The 18,142-nt window shown below is 42.7% G+C and overlaps 1 protein-coding gene across 1 annotated transcript in view; it reads right to left on the bottom strand.

Annotated features, from left to right (window-relative positions):
- The window catches only part of LOC111969763 (guanine nucleotide-binding protein G(i) subunit alpha-2), a 152,778-nt gene that overhangs the window by 36,886 nt on the left and 97,750 nt on the right, over positions 1 to 18,142 (bottom strand). Inside the window, exon 2 of the mRNA XM_023996010.2 lies at positions 8,940 to 8,982. Within this exon, the coding sequence (XP_023851778.1) occupies positions 8,940 to 8,982 (43 nt within the window). The remainder of the gene's footprint in view (positions 1 to 8,939; positions 8,983 to 18,142) is intronic.

The following is an 18,142-nucleotide window of genomic DNA, read 5'->3' as shown; positions in this document are numbered from 1 at the left end:
GGCAGGGTCGTACTCTGCGAATGTTGTAGAGCATGAACCTACAGGAACGGGTCACCGCCTTGATGTGAGTTGAGAACGACAGGGTGTTGTCCAGGATCACGCCAAGGTTCTTAGCGCTCTGGGAGGAGGACACAATGGAGTTGTCAACCGTGATGGCGAGATCATGGAACGGGCAGTCCTTCCCCGGAGGAAGAGCAGCTCCGTCTTGCCGAGTTCAGCTTGAGGTGGTGATCCGTCATCCACACTGATATGTCTGCCAGACATGCAGAGATGCGATTCGCCACCTGGTTATCAGAGGGGGGAAAGGAGAAGATTAATTGTGTGTCGTCTGCATAGCAATGATAGGAGAGGCCATGTGAGGATATGACAGAGCCAAGTGACTTGGTGTATAGCGAGAATAGGAGAGGCCTAGAACAGAGCCCTGGGGGACACCAATGGTGGAGAGCACGTGGTGCGGAGACAGATTCTCGCCACGCCACCTGGTAGGAGCGACCTGTCAGGTAGGACGCAATCCAAGCGTGGGCCGCCGCCGGAGATGCCCAACTCGGAGAGGGTGGAGAGGAGGATCTGATGGTTCACAGTATCAAAGGCAGCCGATAGGTCTAGAACAGGGGTGTCAAACATACGGCCCGCGCCGGAACCGGCCCCCAAGGAGGTCCGATCAGGCCCGCAGGATAATTTGAAAGTGGAAAAAATGCATAAAAGACATGGAATTAATATTTTTTAATTCGCTGCAATTCATGGATTATCCGCTGGGCGCACTCTTCCATCAGAGTAGAAGACAAGCTGCATCACTGAGACAGACTGAAAACAGCAGACGGTATCAATGCGCCATCTGCTGCTTGTTACGACGTTGTTAATACCTTGGTCTCTACCTCCCGCTACACCCTCATTAGCCAAAATGTCGTTATCCAAACGGAGAAAAGTAGATAAGGAGTGTAGAATTTTCAAAGAAAAATGGACCACGTCCTATTTATTTACAGAGATGCACGGAAAACCTTCGTGCTTGGTTGTTTGCAACAAGTTTCGGTATTGAAGGAATATAATATTCGACGCCACTACGAGACTCATCACAGCGAAAAATATGACGGCTTGCAAGGACAACTGAGAAGAAATAAGATTAACGAATTGCTGGCGGGTCTGAGGAAACAGCAGTCAACTTTCATGCGTTCAAAAATGCGTTCAAGGCTCACAAACAAGCACTTAAATGACATTCTGAAAGTGACAGCTAGTCAGGACATGACACCTGGTGTTGATGCACTTGTACAGGCCAAAAGATGCCAAGTTTCAGAACAAATACAAGTCCAGACTAGACTAACACCTTTAAAATGCTGCCTTAGATACTGTTTGCATTGAAAGAATACAGCTCGTGAAGATGAATCCTTACTGTGGTGATTTAAAAAAAATGTGCACTTTAATGTTAGTCAGCAGCTTCAAACAAAGTTGTGTGATGGAATTCTACTGTTCATACAACTCCATAAATTTTCAGTATGTATTGTATGTGTATGTATGTTTCATGTATGAAGTTTACAGATTTACAGGACAGGCGAACACTTTCTTCATTACACATTTAAAATCACTCTCCTTAGTTTGTAAGGTGTACGCAGGTGACATTTAGATTTTATATGCGATGTGTAAGTGGTTTAAAAATCCTTTCTTTAAAAGTCTCATTTAATCTTAAAGGCATTACTATATTTTTCAGTACCAATTAAAGTTTTGTGCCTTTGTACAATCAGTGGATCAGTGCAATGCATATTTGTGAATGATAAAAGTAAATTGCACATTTGTCTAAGAAATATGAGGTGTTTCATGAAATGTTTTGTAAAAGGACAGTTCATTAAATTTCAATATTTTCCTAATGTTCTTGTGCTTCTTTACACCAAAAACAAGGAAAACATGATATTTTGGTTATTTATAGCAGAGTATGGTATAATTTTAATTGGTCCGGCCCACTGACATCTCCCTAGGCCGTATGTGGCCCACGATGCGAAATGAGTTTGACACCCCGGGTCTAGAAGGATGAGAGCAGAGGAGAGAGAGTTAGCTTTAGCAGTGCGGAGCGCCTCCGTGAYACAGAGAAGAGCAGTCTCAGTTGAATGACTAGTCTTGAAACCTGACTGATTTGGATCAAGAAGGTCATTCTGAGAGAGATAGCGGGAGAGCTGGCCAAGGACGGCACGTTCAAGAGTTTTGGAGAGAAAAGAAAGAAGGGATACTGGTCTGTAGTTGTTGACATCGGAAGGATCGAGTGTAGGTTTTTTCAGAAGGGGTGCAACTCTCGCTCTCTTGAAGACGGAAGGGACGTAGCCAGCGGTCAGGGATGAGTTGATGAGCGAGGTGAGGTAAGGGAGGTGAGGTAAGGGAGAAGGTCTCCGGAAATGGTCCAGAACTGTGTTCACATCCATGTTAGTGAGCAATTCTCCTTAGCCAAGATAATCCATCCACCTGACAAGTGTGGCATATCAAGAAGCTGATAAAACAGCATGATCATTAAACAGGTGCACCTTGTGCTGGGGACATAAAAAGCCACTCTAAAATGTGCAGTTTTGTCACACAACACAATGCCACAGATGGCTCAAGTTTTGAGGGAGTGTGCAATTGGCACGCTGACTGCAGGAATGTCTACCAAAGCTGTTGCCACAGAATTGTTAATTTCTCTACCATAAACCACCTCCAACGTTGTTTTAGAGAATTTAGCAGTACGTTTAACCGGCCTTCGACCACGTGTATGGTATCGTATGGGTGAGCGGTTTGCTGATGTCAACATTGTGAAGTGAGTGCCCCATGGTGGCAGTGGCGTTATGGTATGGGCAGGCAAAAGCTACGGACAACGAACACGATTGCATTTTATTGATGGCATTTTATTTAATGTATCTGTGACCAACAGATACATATCTGTATTGCATATCTGTATTCCCAGTCATGTGAAATCAATATTATTAGCGCCTAAATTTCTGATTTCCTCATTTCTGATTTCCTCATTATGAACTTCAGCTCAGTAAAATCAATGAAATTGTTGCACGTTGCGTTTATATTTTTGTTCAGTGTGTGTATATATACAGTCTATTCTGAAAGTATTCAGTTCCCTTGACTCCCACATTTTGTTACGTTACAGCCTTATTCTAAAATGGATTAAATAGTTTTTTCCCCCCTCATAAATCTACACACAATACCCCATAATAAAGCAAAAACAGGTTTGTACAGATTTTAGCAAATGATTTAAAAATAAGAAACTGAAATATCACATTTACATAAGTATTCAGACCCTTTACTCAGTACTTTGTTGAAGCACCTTTGGTAGCGATTCCAGCCTTGAGTCTTCTTGGGTATGACGCTACAAGCTTGGCACAACTGGATTTGGGGAGTTTCTCGCATTCTTCTCTGCAGATCCTCCCAAGCTCTGTCAGGTTGGATGGGGAGCGTTGCTGCACAGCTATTTTCAGGTCTCTCTAGAGATGTTTGATCGGGTTCAAGTCTGGGCTCTGGATGGGCCACTCAAGGACATTCTGAGACTTGTCCCGAAGCCACTCCTGCGTTGTCTTGGCTGTGTGCTTAGGGTCGTTGTCTTGTTGGAAGGTGAGCCTTCGCCCCAGTCTGAAATCCTGAGTGCTCTGGAACAGGTTTTAATCAAGGATCTCTCTGTACTTTTCTCCGTTATTCTTTCACTCAATCCTGACTAGTCTCCCAGTCCCTGTCACTGAAAAACATTTCCACAGCAAGATGCTGCCACCACCACGGTTCACTGTAGGGATGATGCCAGGTTTCCTCCAGATGTGGCGCTTGGCATTCAGGCCAAAGATTTCAATCTTGGTTTCCAGAGAATCTTGTTTCTCATGTTCTGAGAGTCCTTTAGGTGCCTTTTGGCAAACTCCAGCGAGCTGTCGTGTCTTTAACTGAGGAATGGCTTCCGTCTGGCCGCTCTACCATAAAGGGCTGGTTGGTAGAGTGCTGCAGAGATGGTTGTCCTCCTGGAAGGTTCTCCCATCTCCACAGAGGAACTCTGGAGCTCTGTCAGAGTGACACTCGAGTTCTTGGTCACCTCCTTGACCAAGGCCCTTCTCCCCCGATTGCTCAGTTTGGCCGGGCAGCCAGCTCTAGGAAGAGTCTTGGTGGTTCAAAACTTCTTCCATTTAGGAATGATGGAGGCCATTGTGTTCTTGGGGACCTTCAGTGCCGTAGAAATGTTTTGGTACCCTTCCCCAGATCTGTGCCGCGGCACATTTCTGTCTCAGAGCTCTATGGACAATTCCTTCGACCTCATGGCTTGTTTTTGCTCTGACATGCACTATCAACTGTGGGACCTTATATAGACAGGTGTGTGCCTTTCCAAATCATGTCCAATCAATTGAATTTACCACAGGTTGACTCCAATCAAGTTGTAGAAACATCTCAAGGATGATCAATGGAAATGTGATTCACCTGAGCTCAACTTCGAGTCTCATAGTAAAGGGTCTGAATACGTATGTAAATAAGGTATGTCAGTTTTTTTTTTTTATAAATTTGCCAACATTTATAAAAACCTGTTGTCACTTTGTCATTATTGGTTATTCTGTGTAGATTGATGCGCAAAATGTTTAATTTAATCCATTTTAGAATAAGTCAAAATGTGGGAAAAATCAAGGGGTCTGAATACTTTCCGAATGCACTGTATATCCACCAGCGTTATATATATATATAAGATATATATATATATATATATATATGGATATATCTAGATAGATAGATAATGTATTGTCATAAATAATTGAATTGTAAAGGTTAATAAGGCTGGTGGAACCCTTCATAGAGGGTTCTAGGTAGAACTATATACAGGGGTTCTATGAAGAAGTCTACATACAGGGTTTTAGGTAGAACCCTCTGCAAAGGGTTCCATATGGTGACAAACCGAAGAACCCTACAGTACATGGTTCCACATGGCACCTTTTCTTTCTAAGAGTGGTATAGTAAAAGTTAGCACACAGAGAAGCGTAGTGCATAAGGGAAGTACCAAAACACCTTGATAAAGGGGAGGCGCATGCAAGCAGATGGGGAAATTTGACTAGTAGATAGTAAAACCTGCAAATAGCGAACGTAAACCAGGGTAAAACGTACTACCGTCCCCGGTGCCCAATAAAAAAAACACACAACCCTCCCCAGAGAGAAAAAATTTATAATTTGGATCACCCCTATCCTCCATTAAATTACACTCTGTCCCTTTGAACAGCAAAATTATTATAGATGACGTCACACACGCCGTTGCATGTGCGCAGGGTAACCTTTTTGTCTTCCATCAAAACCAATACAGGTGGTTGGTGGACAAAACAAAGCTTTGGATGTCATTAGTCACGTGCTTCTGATGAAGTGATACACACTGTCGGCACACTGCTTCGACGTAAACTGCTTAATGATTTTGAAGCATGCCTCAGAGCCAGTATCAAACGTAACATGACTAAGGATAGTCACCACTTTCTTATATTTAAATAATAATGTTATACATTTTCTATACAAATATCTAATAGGCAAAAATATTGACAGAACTGAAATTTGCAGTGTACAAACTTGAACAGGAATGGCATTTACTCTCATGGGTGGACAAAAATAACTATCTGAAAGCCATGCCCCCAATAGGCCACACCAAACATGTTAATTTAACCATCAGTTGGATTTGTATCCACTTTCATGCTGGGTTGATGCAGTAGCTGATTTTTAAAAAATAGTATGGGGGTCTCTTTCAGGTAGTTATTTTTGGCCACCTGTGAGAGTAAATCTAATTCCTGTTCATTATGTTAATAATACCCTGAACAGATGACATTTACTATCACCAGTGGCCAAAAATAATTATCTGAAAGCCACATCCCTACTAAGCCACGCCTCCAGTCTTCTAATCTGTCCTAGTCGGGACATAGCTCAATAACCCAACTAAGTGACCCAACTGGCTGGGTCAAAATAACCCCATGTGTGTTCTGTCCAATATTCACCCAGTGCTGGGTAGTTTCAAAAAAATGTTGGAGTGCAAGGTGCTACGTTTAGTTGCTAAGAGTTTGGATATTCAATCAATGACCGTAATGTTTAGTAGCATATTAGCTCTTTTACTCTGCAGTCCTGTGCAAACGTCCTCTGTGTAATACATCTTGTCTCCCCTGTGTGTTGGTATCTGATCCACTTCTCAGCTTGTCATGCACAAGGGAACGCTCTGCATGTTAAGTATGTGTGTGTGTGTGTGTGTGTGTGTGTGTTGTGTGTGTGGTGTGTGTGGTGTGTGTGTGTGTGTGTGTGTGTGTGTGTGTGTGTGTGTGTGTGTGTGTGTGTGTGTGTGTGTGTGTGTGTGTGTGTGTGTGTGTGTGTGTGTGTGTGATGCTAGCGCCCAGACTTCATCAGAATGCAGGAGGCAATGCAGAGAGAGCACAGGAGCACCAGGACAACGCCACATGAATCCCAACGCATATATCACCTCATAGGAAAAGTAGGGATTTAACCCAGTTAGTTACCTATGAAATATTGTAATTCTATCTGAAGGTGTTGAATAAAGCAACCATTTTTACAGCATTTTACTGGTCTCCCTGGCCTCCTTTTATGTTGACACATGATCTCTGTGGTAAGAGACGGAGCTAATGCTTAAAGCTGAGACGGCTTGTGTGTTATGAGTGTGTGTCTGTCTCCCAGGTATGATTTTCCTATGTGGCCGTGTTACAGTAATAACCTGGGCTTAGAGCTACAGTCTGTACTCTACTCTACACTCATGAAAAATGTAGTCATTGCCTGGCTAGCACACAGGAATGTGAATAATTAAACCATTTTGGGGGGGGGGTGTCTGTGGTGTGTGTGTGTGTGTGTGTGTGTGTGTGTGTGTGTGTGTTGTGTGTGTGTGTGTGTGTGTGTGTGTGTGTGTGTGTGTGTGTGTGTGTGTGTGTGTGTGTGTGTGTGTGTGTGGTGTGTGTGTGTGTGTGTGTGTGTGTGTGTGTGTGTGTGTTGTGTCAGGCAAAGACATACACATGTTTTGTATCCGTCATTGGTGAACGTGTCCCTGTAATTGAGTGTCGGCTTGATCAGTCATTACAGTAACCACAGGGCTAGAACTAGAGGTCGACCGATTAATCGGCATGGGAATTAGGGCCGATTTCAAGTTTTGAAAACAATCGGTAATCGGCCTTTTTGGACGCCGATTATGGCCGATTACATTGCAATCCACGAGGAAACTGCGTGGCAGGCTGACCACCTGTTACGCGAGTGCAGCAACAAAAGGACCTTGTGGCTACAAGGAGCCAAGGTTAGTTGCAAGCTAGCATTAAATTTATCTTATAAAAAAACAATCAATCTTCACATAATCACTAGTTAACTACACATGGTTGATGATATTACGAGGTTATCTAAGCTTGTCCTGCGTTGCATATAATCAATGCGGTGCCTAGGAATTTATCATTGAATCACAGCCTACTTCAACTTCGCCAAACGGGTGATGATTTAACAAAAGCGCATTCGCGAAAAAAGCCCAATCGCTGCGCAAATGTACCTAACCATAAACATCAACGCCTTTCTTAAAATCAATACACAGAAGTATATATTTTTAAACCTCCATATTTAGTTAAAATAAATTAATGTTAGCAGGCAATATTAACTATGGAAATTGTGTCACTTCTCTTGCGTTCAGTGCAAGCAGAGTCGGGGTATATGCAACAGTTTGGGCCGCCTGGCTTGTTGCGAACTGTGTGAAGACCATTTCTTCCTGACAAAGACCGGAATTTTACATAATTATGACGTAACATTGAAGGTTGTGCAATGTAACAGCAATATTTAGACTTAGGGTTGCCACCCGTTTGATTAAATACGAAACGGTTCCGTATTTCACTGAAAGAATAAATGTTTTGTTTTCGAAATGATAGTTTCCTGATTTGACCATATTAATGACCTAAGGCTCGTATTTCTGTGCTTATTATGTTATAATTAAGTCTATGATATGATACTTGATAGAGAAGTCTGACTGAGCGGTGGTAGGCAGCAGCAGACTCGTAAGCATTCATTCAAACAGCACTTTCCTGCGTTTGCCAGCAGCTCTTAGCAATGCTTGAAGCACAGCGCTGTTTATGACTTCAAGCCTATCAACTCCCGAGATTAGGCTGGCAATACTAAAGTGACTATAAGAACATCCAATAGTCAAAGGTTATGAAATACAAATGGTATAGAGAGATGGTCGACGCATCATAATTCATATAATAACTACAACCTAAAACTTCTTAACTGGGAATTTTGAACCCCCAGCTTTCATATGTTCTCATGTTCTGATCAAGGAACTTAAACGTTAGCTTTTTTACATGACACATATTGCACTTTTACTTTCTTCTCCAACACTGTTTTTGCATTATTTAAACCAAATTGAACATATTTCATTATTTATTTGAGGCTAAATTGATTTTATTGATGGATTATATTAAGTTAAAATAAGTGTTCATTGTTCATTCAGTATTGTTGTAACGGTCATTATATTGTCAAATATATATATATATATATATATAAAAATCATCTGATTTAATCGGTATCGGCTTTTTTTGGTCCTCCAATAATCGGTATCGGCGTTGAAAAATCATAATCGGTCGACCTCTAGCTAGAACATTCGGTGCACTGAGACTCATGCTTTCAGTAGCCAAAGACAATTATGGGCAGGAAGATGTGAGGAAGCCAGCCCAACAACCACAGCCAGGAAGACAAGAGGATTTGCCCTCCATGTATCTACCTTAAAAACAAATGAATATGCCTATGTTCAACATGCCTGATTGTCTGCCAGGACTGCATCAGCAATGTATCAGTAGTACTGTAGATCAATCCCACAAGGAGTGAGGACGACTGGCTCACTAGGACGGATGAAACCAAAGGAGGATAGAGTGCATAATCTATTAATATTAAGGAGGTCATGATGTGTCCTTATCAGTTAGAGAAACTGTTGATTAAAGATGTCTGTAACTCACTTCATCTGCTTGACAATGGTGCTCTTCCCCGACTCCCCTGCACCTGTAGGAGGAACAGGAAACACACAGGTTACAGTTGCATCTGCATCGCACTATTATCTCTATGCAGACTGTGTGTGTGTGCGTGCGTTTGTGTGTGTGGTCTTGTATAGGGCCGTGGCGGTCACAGAATTTCGGCAGCCGGCGATTGTCAAGCAAATAACTGTCGGTCTCACGGTAATTGACCGTTAATTAACATTAGTGGGATTCCCCTCTTTTTAGTAGATGCCATCACTCTGTTTTCTCGCCCAATTGCATAGCCTATAGAAATGTTGTGCAAACATGAGCTCATGGGCTCTCACGAAGTGTTTGATTCGATTTTCGATTACATTCATGTCAGAGTGATTAGATGAACAATAGAGTGCTGAGTACCAGACAGTTAGCAAGTTTGGTAGGATACTAATGACCATCAGCATCAGAGTTGGGAGAAACCTAATTACCGTGATTAAACGGTCACGTGGAATTTGAATGCCTTCATGACTCGTGATCGCCGGTGTGGCGGTTATATGGTCACCGCAACAGCCCTAGGCTTGCGTGCATCCGCTGAATCATAACTGAACTCTAGCCATGACCATTCCTCTAGCAAAAACTCTTGTGACCCTCTGACAACCTCAGACAGTCTACCTCACCTTTCTCTCGCTACACTGTACACAGGGTTGTTTATTAAATCAAATCTTATTGGTCAAATACACATATTTAGCAGATGTTATTGCGGGTCTAGTGAAAGGACATGATATATAGAGTTATGGGGGATATTGCATTCTAAACTCAGCAACAACAACAAAAAATGTCCCTTTTTCAGGACCCTATCTTTCAAAGATAATTCGTAAAAATCCAAATAATTTCACAGATCTTCATTGTAAAGGGTTTAAACACTGTTTCCCACTCTTGTTCATTGAACCATAATCAATTCATGAACATGCACTTGTGGAACGGTCGTTAAGACACTAACAGCTTACAGACGGTAGGCAATTAAGGTCACAGTTATGAAAACTTAGGACACTAGAGAGGCCTTTCTACTGACTCTGAAAAACACCAAAAGAAAGATGCCCAGGGTCCCTGCTCATCTGCATGAACATGCCTTAGGCATGCTGCAAGGAGGCATAAGGACTGCAGATGTGTCCAGGGCAATAAATCACAATGTCCATACTGTGAGACGCCTAAGACAGCGCTACAGGGAGACAGGACGGACAGCTGATCGTCCTCGCCGTGGCAGACTACGTGTAACAACACCTGCACAGCATCGGAACATCTGAACATCACACATGTGGGACAGGTACAGGATGGCAACAACAACTGCCCGAGTTACACTAGGAACGCACAATCCCTCCATCAGTGCTCAGACTGTCCACAGTGCGCTGAGAGAGGCTGGACTGAGGGCTTGTAGGCCTGTTGTAAGGCAGGTCCTCACCAGACATCACCAGCAACAACGTCGCCTATGGGCACAAACCCACTGTCGCTGCACCAGACAGGACTGGCAAAAAGTGCTCTGTTCTGGTTTTGTCTCACCAGCGGTGATGGTCGGATTCATGTTTATGGTTGAAGGAATGAACGTTACACCGAGGCCTGTACTCTGGAGCAGGATCGATTTGGAGGTGGAAGGTCCGTCATGGTCTGGGGCGGTGTGTCACAGCATCATTGGACTGAGCTTGTTGTCATTGCAGGCAATCTCAATGCTGTGAGCTACAGGGAAGACATCCTCCTCCCTCATGTGGTACCCTTCCTGCAGGCTCATCCTGATATGACCCTCCAGCATGACAATGCCACCAGCCATACTGTTCGTTATGTGCATGATTTCCTGCAAGACAGGAATGTCAGTGTTCTGCCATGACCAGCGAAGAGCCCGGATCTCAATCCCATTGAGCACGTCTGGGATCTGTTGGATTGGAGGGTGAGGGCTGTTCCCGCTAGAAATGTCTGGGAACTTGCAGGTGCCATGATGGAAGAGTGGGGTAACATCTCACAGCAAGAACTGGCAAATCTGGTGCAGTCCATGAGGAGATGCACTGCAGTACTTAATGCAGCTGGTGGCCACACCAGATACTGACTGTTACTTTTGATTTTGACCTCGCCCCCCTTTGTTCAGGGACACGTTATTCCATTTCTGTCAGTCACATGTCTGTGGAACTTGTTCAGTTTATGTCTCAGTTGTTGAATCTTGTTATGTTCATACAAATATTTAGACATGTTAAGTTTGCTGAAAATAAACGCAGTTGACAGTGAGAGGACGTTTCTTTTTTTGCTGAGTTTATATTCACTCAGAGGTTTATTTTTCACTTTAATAAAGGATCCGTCTGTGGCTAGTCCTTAGTTGGCGTTGGTGCCTTTATGACAATTAAGGCAGATGTCAGAGAGCCTTTTTACCGAAGAATGTGTTTGTTTCATATGACTGTGTTTCGCTTTTCGTGTTTCTTTGTGTTTTCTTTTCATGTATTGTGTAATTGATGTGTATAGATATGTATAGTGAATTGTTTTTTTGTTGATGTGTTCATGCAGGGCTCATCTGCGGCAGAGACCGTGTTCTCAGCATGACTTCCTGCTTAAATAAAGGTTAAATAAAAAATTGTGGAGTGCATTCCATTTCATGGGCAATTAACACACTGGATAGCAATAGATCTTTACTCATTGTTTCTCTGTAGGAAGTATTGTAAAGACTCTGCTAAAGCCCATGTGAGGAGATAATAATTAAACCCCGAAGTGATTCCTGCAAAGCAAATTGGCCAGTTTTGATTTCTGTGTGTAACATTTCTAGTGTTGATTCAGGAGTTAAATTCACTCTGTAAGAGTGAAATCAACACTCAGTAGTGTAAAATAAAGGGAAAGGGTGATACCTAGTCAGTTGTACAACTGAATACATTCAACTGAAATGTGTCTGCCGCATTTAATCCAACCCCTCTGAATCAGAGAGGTGCGGGGGCTGCCTCAATCGACATCCATGTCATCGGCACCCGGGGAACAGTGGGATAACTGGCTTGCACAAGGGCAGAATGACATAACAGTGTTGGTGTTAATAACCAGAGTTATTGTTTTACACTGTGGAGAGTAAAACAGTCCCATCAAAACCACCCCCATCATTATTATATTTCCCAGCATGCTCTACTGGCAACTAGATTTTGTAGGATTGTTTTTAAATATATATGTGTTTTTGCATGTACATTGGTTAAACTTGTGCTACACAAAGATAAATATCATTTTTCTAAACTAATCCGATCAGATTTATTGCACCCGTTACAGAAATGGTTGTTCCAGTTTAAAAAGTTGTGTTAGTCTTCTTATAAATGTTAGTAACTGTGGAAGTCATTCTGAGTGTAGGTTGTTGGTGAATAAAAATTCCAAGAAGAACCCTCCAAAGTTAAATGAGTTTTCAGATGGTTCATAGATGGTTCTAGGAAGAACCTTTAAATTATAAAAAGGTTATTGGTATAACCCTTCATAGAGGGTTCTAGGTAGAACCACATACAAGGGGTTATTTGAAGAACCCTACAAAGAGTTCTAGATAGAACCCTCTGCAAAGGATTCCCCTAGGGGAACAAACCGAAGAACCTTGTATGGTTTACTTAGCACTTTTTTACTAAGCGTGTATGTGTGGGTGTCACGCCCTAACCTTAGAGATCCTTTGAATTCTCTATTTGGTTAGGTCAGGGTGTGACTAGGGTGGGCAATCTATGTTTTATATTTCTTTGTTAGCCTGGTATGGTTCCCAATCAGAGGCAGCTGTCTATCGTTGTCTCTGATTGGGGATCATATTTAGGCAGCCTGTTCCCACCTGTTGTTTGTGGGATCTTGTTTTTGTGTAGAGCCTGTTTTCACTGCAATTACGTCACGGTTCGTTTGTTTTCTGTATTTGCATTGGTGAGTTCCATTGATTAAAACATGTGGAACTCTACGCACGCTGCGCCTTGGTCCAATCATTCTAACGATCGTGACAGTGGGGTACACTATTATTGCACACAGAGTCCATGAACTCATTTAAGCTTGCCATAACAAAGGGGTTGAATACTTATTGACTCAAGACATTTCAGGTTTTCATTTTAAATGAATTTGTAAACAATTTGAAAACATAATTCCACTTTGACATTATGGGGTATTGTGTGTAGGCCAGTGACAGGAAATCTCTGTCATACAACATAATGTGGAAAAAGTCCAGGGGTGTGAATACTTTCTGAAGGCACTGTACATTTGACACTTCCCAAGTTAAATGTACACCATTGATTTTGCTGTGTGCTCTGGGGAGAAATGATCTCAGAGCTTTTGTGACGAGGCAAGACAATGTCCTCGAGGCCTCAAACCTCATAAATCTCACTGCTGTGGTTTTTATTTACTCTGACGCAAGTTATATTAAGCTATATGAACTGTTAGTGCTGTAGTGATTCAGCTGATTCTCACTGGTGTGCTACTGTTTGGAGTGCAGGTCCCAGTCCCGGGCTCTTTCCCAGCTCCTATGCTGCCAGCGCTAGCTATGCCACTGTTGTGTTCCTGTGCTCCACCTGGCCTGGCCCTGTCACGGTGCATCCAGCCCTGCCATGACAGCCCAGAGGGGCCAACAGCACTATTCTAGCCCTGGCCTTGCCTGTCACCACCACTCACACCTCATCACGCAGGCACTCGCACTGCACTCGCGCACATAAACACACCTTCCAGAGAAGGTGGTAGTGACAGAGAGAGGGGGGGGGGGTGAAGGGAGAGTAAGAGAGTGCATGTCCTCAATCACTAATGAAAAGCTAATTCCTCCTCCATCAGTCCGTTCCGTTCCGTTCTGTTTGTGTGTGTTTGCTGACAGACACAGAGGGAGGGCAGCATCTAATGCAAGCTGAAATGTGGGTAGGACTCAGTTGGTTGAGAGTCGTGGCTTTAAAGGCGAGCCCAGCACAGAGATGTTCTGCTCATCCATGTGGATGACCTCTTTCCCATCCCTGAGGCCTAGTCCATTCAGGAATGCCTTGGTGTCTAACTCCATCCCTCTTTTTTAAGTTTAGGCCTGCATTCCGAATGGTTAAAGTAAGGATTAAGATTTGGGATAGGTTCAAAACATTCCATTTAGGCACTCATTCCAAGTGGTTAAGTTAAGGGTTAAGGTTTGGGATAGACTAAAAACAGCGTCCACGACTGGGATCGAACACACAACCTTCTGATCCAGAGTCATGGGATTACACCCATCCACAACGCCAGAGGGAAACCCAAGTCTACTTGATGGTAATAGTTTGTTGCCCCTGGTTACTACATGATTCCATATGTGTTATGGAACATATGTTGCCCCTTTGAAGGTATTTCCCAGACTTCCTCAGGACATGGATAGACATCCAATTTTGACGTCAATCTTGAACAATCTCCCTGTTCTTGCACAGCAGATCTGATCATTTGATCATTTGATAAACGTGGCCAGTCCTCACAATTAGAATACCGAGTAGCAAGAGACAGAAAACATTAACAAAGCCAGGTGGCCTACTGTTCATCTTTCATTTGAACAAGCTCTCAACCCTAAAGATGCACTCACATCTCTTGACTCTCACTGCCAAGGGTTCTCTCAGACTGGAGAGTCTTGGCCCTAATCCTGCTGAGTGGGTTGGTGTTAACGTAGCATACACTGAGTCTGTATGGGTATTTGGGCAGGGGGTGGAGCGATTGACATGGAGAATGGTTTATTTATCTGAAGGGACAGACCATCTGCTGACAGAGTACAGTAGGTCAAACATGAGGACGTTGCGGTGAACCTAGAAAATTCTACCTTTCTCAGATAAAAACACAGAGAGAGCAGCAATCAAATGACAACTCTTGGAGTCTGTTTTGAGAAAGATAAAAAAAAAAAAAAAAAACAATGATGGATTTTCTACTTGATGACAGGAATTTCTAGTGAGCCACAGGGCAAAATCTCTTTTATTCTCCATTGAGCAAAAACAATAGACCGATCTGGTGTCAAGTGTCAGTTGTGCAGAAGTGAGGACGGAGTCAGGCGCAGGACACAGAACTGAGTAAAATAACATACTTTACTCAGAAAATTAAACAGCCAATAAATCCACGCAGGGATAACAAACTCTAACACAAAAGACTAACACAAAACCAGGAACAATCACACACAAAACATAATGAGAACCAGAGGGTTAAATAGGGAAATAATAATAACGTAATGGGAACCAGGTGTGTACAATCAAGACAAAACAAATGGAAACAGAAACGTGGATCGGTGGCAGCTAGAAAGCCGGTGACGACGACCGCCGAACGCCGCCCGAACAAGGAGAGGCACCAACTTCGGCGGAAGTCGTGACATCTGGTGAATAATTTACTACCTCCTTTCCCTTTATAAATTATAAGGCATGTTGTTTCCATGACTTAAATGTGGTAAACTTACAAGTTTTACTGAATTGGGTCCATATTTAGTGCAAAATGAATTATGTGTCAAAACGTATCAGCTGACAGAAAATGGATATACTGTACCAGTCAAAAGTTTGGACACACCTACACAATCAAAGGTTTTTCTTTATTTTTTACTATTTTCTACATTGTAAAATAACACATATGGAATCATGTAGTAACCCAAAAAGTGTTAAACAAATCTAAATCTATTTGAGATTCTTCACAGTAGCCACCCTTTGCCTTGATGACAGCTTTGCACACTCTTGGCATTCTCTCAACCAGATTCACCTGGAATGCTTTCCCCAACAGTCTTGAAGGAGTTCCCACATATGCTGAGCACTTGTTGGCTGCTTTTCCTTCACTCTGCAGTCCATCTCATCCCAAACCATCTCAATTGGGTTTAGGTCAGGTGATTGTGGAGGCCAGGTCAGCTGATGCAGCACTCCATCATCCTTCTTGGTCAAATAGCCCGTACACAGCCTGGAGGTGTGTTGGGTCATTATCCTGTTGAAAAACAAATGATAGTCCCACTAAGTGCAAACCAGATGGGATGGCGTATCGCTGCAGAATACTGTGGTAGCCATGCTGGTTAAGTGTGCCTTCAATTCTAAATAAATCATAGACAGTGTCACCAGCAAAGCACCTCCACACCATCACACCTCCTCCTCCATGATTCACAGTGGGAACCACACATGCGGAGACCATCCGTCCACCTACTCTGCGTCTCACAAAGACACGGTGGTTGTAACCAAAAATCTCAAATTTGGACTCATCAAAGGACAGATTTCGACCAGTCTAATGTCCATTGCTCGTGTTTCTTGGCTCAAGCAAGTCTCTTCTTATTATTGCTGTACTTTAGTAGTGTTTTTTTTGCAGAAATTTGACCATGATTCACGTGATTCACGTAGTCGCCTCTGAACAGTTGATGTTGAGATGTGTCTGTTACTTGAACTCTGTGAAGCATTTATTTGGGCTGCAATCTGAGGCTGGTAACTCTAATGAACTTATCCTCTGCAGCAGAGGTAACTCTGGCTCTTCCTTGCCTGTGGCGGTCCTCATGAGAGCCAATTTCATCATAGCGCTTGATGGTTTTTGTGACTGCACTTGTAAATGTTCTTGAAATGTTCTGCATTGACTGACCTTCATGTCTTAAAGTAGTGATGGACTGTCATTTCTCTTTGTTTACTTGAGCTGTTCTTGCCATAATATGGACTTGGTCTTTTACCAAATAGGATTATCTTCTGTATACCAACCCCTACCTTGTCACAACACAACTGATTGGCGATGATATCCACAACATTCTCATCCACAGAGCTATATCAGCTTCTCAACGTCAGACTGTTCTCATCTCTCCTTCCCCTCTCTACCTTTGCAAGAATAAAGTCTACTGTGGAGTCTGAGTAGTCTGTCAACCCTCACCCCGTTGCTTTTGGTTGGCTCCGCTGTGAGAAATGCAAAGTGGAACGATGAATAAGGTATAACACTGTAGGTGACCTGAGTACAAAATATAATTTGATAGGAAAAATGAGGGGGCGACGTCTGAGACGAGAATCTTTGTCCACATTCCACGGAGGTCACCTTCCTGCCTAGAATTCAAGTTAATATTTCAAGACCAAGGGGAGAACTGGCTGAACACAGAGTGTAAACAATATGAACAAGTTACTCTTTCTCTGATCATGAATTAGCTTGGGCTAATGAGCTGTGTTACTGGAACGCAGAGCAGATGTGAGGGAGATATTGGTGATTGGCCTTGCGCTACGTGACAGTATACAGTAAACTCCCTACGGGAAACAGGGATGATTATATTAGGTTCTGCTTATCTCTGTGACCAGCAAGCCGGATTCCACTTGCTCAGCCTCATGATTGCTCTAAAACGCTACCAACATAAATGAGATGAGCCAGCAAAAAATATACACACAAAATCATGGTATTGATAAGACTATAGAACAGATCAATGCATTTGGACTGTATGGATAGCATGAAGAGAAACACAACATGACACAGAGAGGAATACCTGGCCCATGGAAAACAAGCATTGACTTTGGGCAACTCAAGATAAAATTTACCAACAAGTGTGCACAGTTGCAGTGTGGATAACTAACACCAGCATGAGAGTAACAGTTCCTCTCTGATGGCCAGGTTTAGTCTCATAATACATCCTAATGGCATACCATAGCGATCCCGTAATTGATCCCTGAGGGTCACCACAGAATAACAATCCCGTTATTCATTCAGGTGTGCAGTTCACCTTAGCTCAGAAACAAAGCTCAATCACCAAGAGGACAAGAGGTTGTCCTTGCTATGGTGGACACAAGATAAATCAATTAAAAACTTAGTAGGTTATCATCAAAGATGTATGAGCCAATAACAAGGTGCTTAAATTGAACACAGGTGAGAGAAGGAGTGTATTGAAGGCTGTGTCATATTACACACACTATCGGCTGCCATTCAGCTCATTAAGGGAATCACATGCAGTAACTGAGAGCAGAAAAATCCATCGTAACAATGTAAGAATTATTATTAACCGTACACAGGTGTAAACAATTACATGGTTTACTAAGTTTACTTTGTAGTGTTCTGTCTTCATTCACAAAAGTGTTCCCGAGTTCTAGACAATTAGACAAGTCCCCAAAACGAGTGTATCTGGAGCAGTCTCTGTCAGCCATGAGCCAAACCAAATGAAGGAAACCAAATTTATTAGCATAGACAAGACATATGTACAAAAAGTTCTATATCCAATTAGGATTGAAGAGTTGAGTGGCTATTCCCAGGAGAAAAGAAGCAACTGCTGATTGAAATGTAATTTATAGGCT

This window comes from Salvelinus sp. IW2-2015, linkage group LG11, assembly GCF_002910315.2.
Source record: "Salvelinus sp. IW2-2015 linkage group LG11, ASM291031v2, whole genome shotgun sequence".
In the NCBI taxonomy this organism is placed as follows: Eukaryota; Metazoa; Chordata; class Actinopteri; order Salmoniformes; family Salmonidae; genus Salvelinus; species Salvelinus sp. IW2-2015.
Note: the sequence above shows the minus strand (reverse complement) of the source record. Positions and strands in the feature narration are given on the sequence as shown.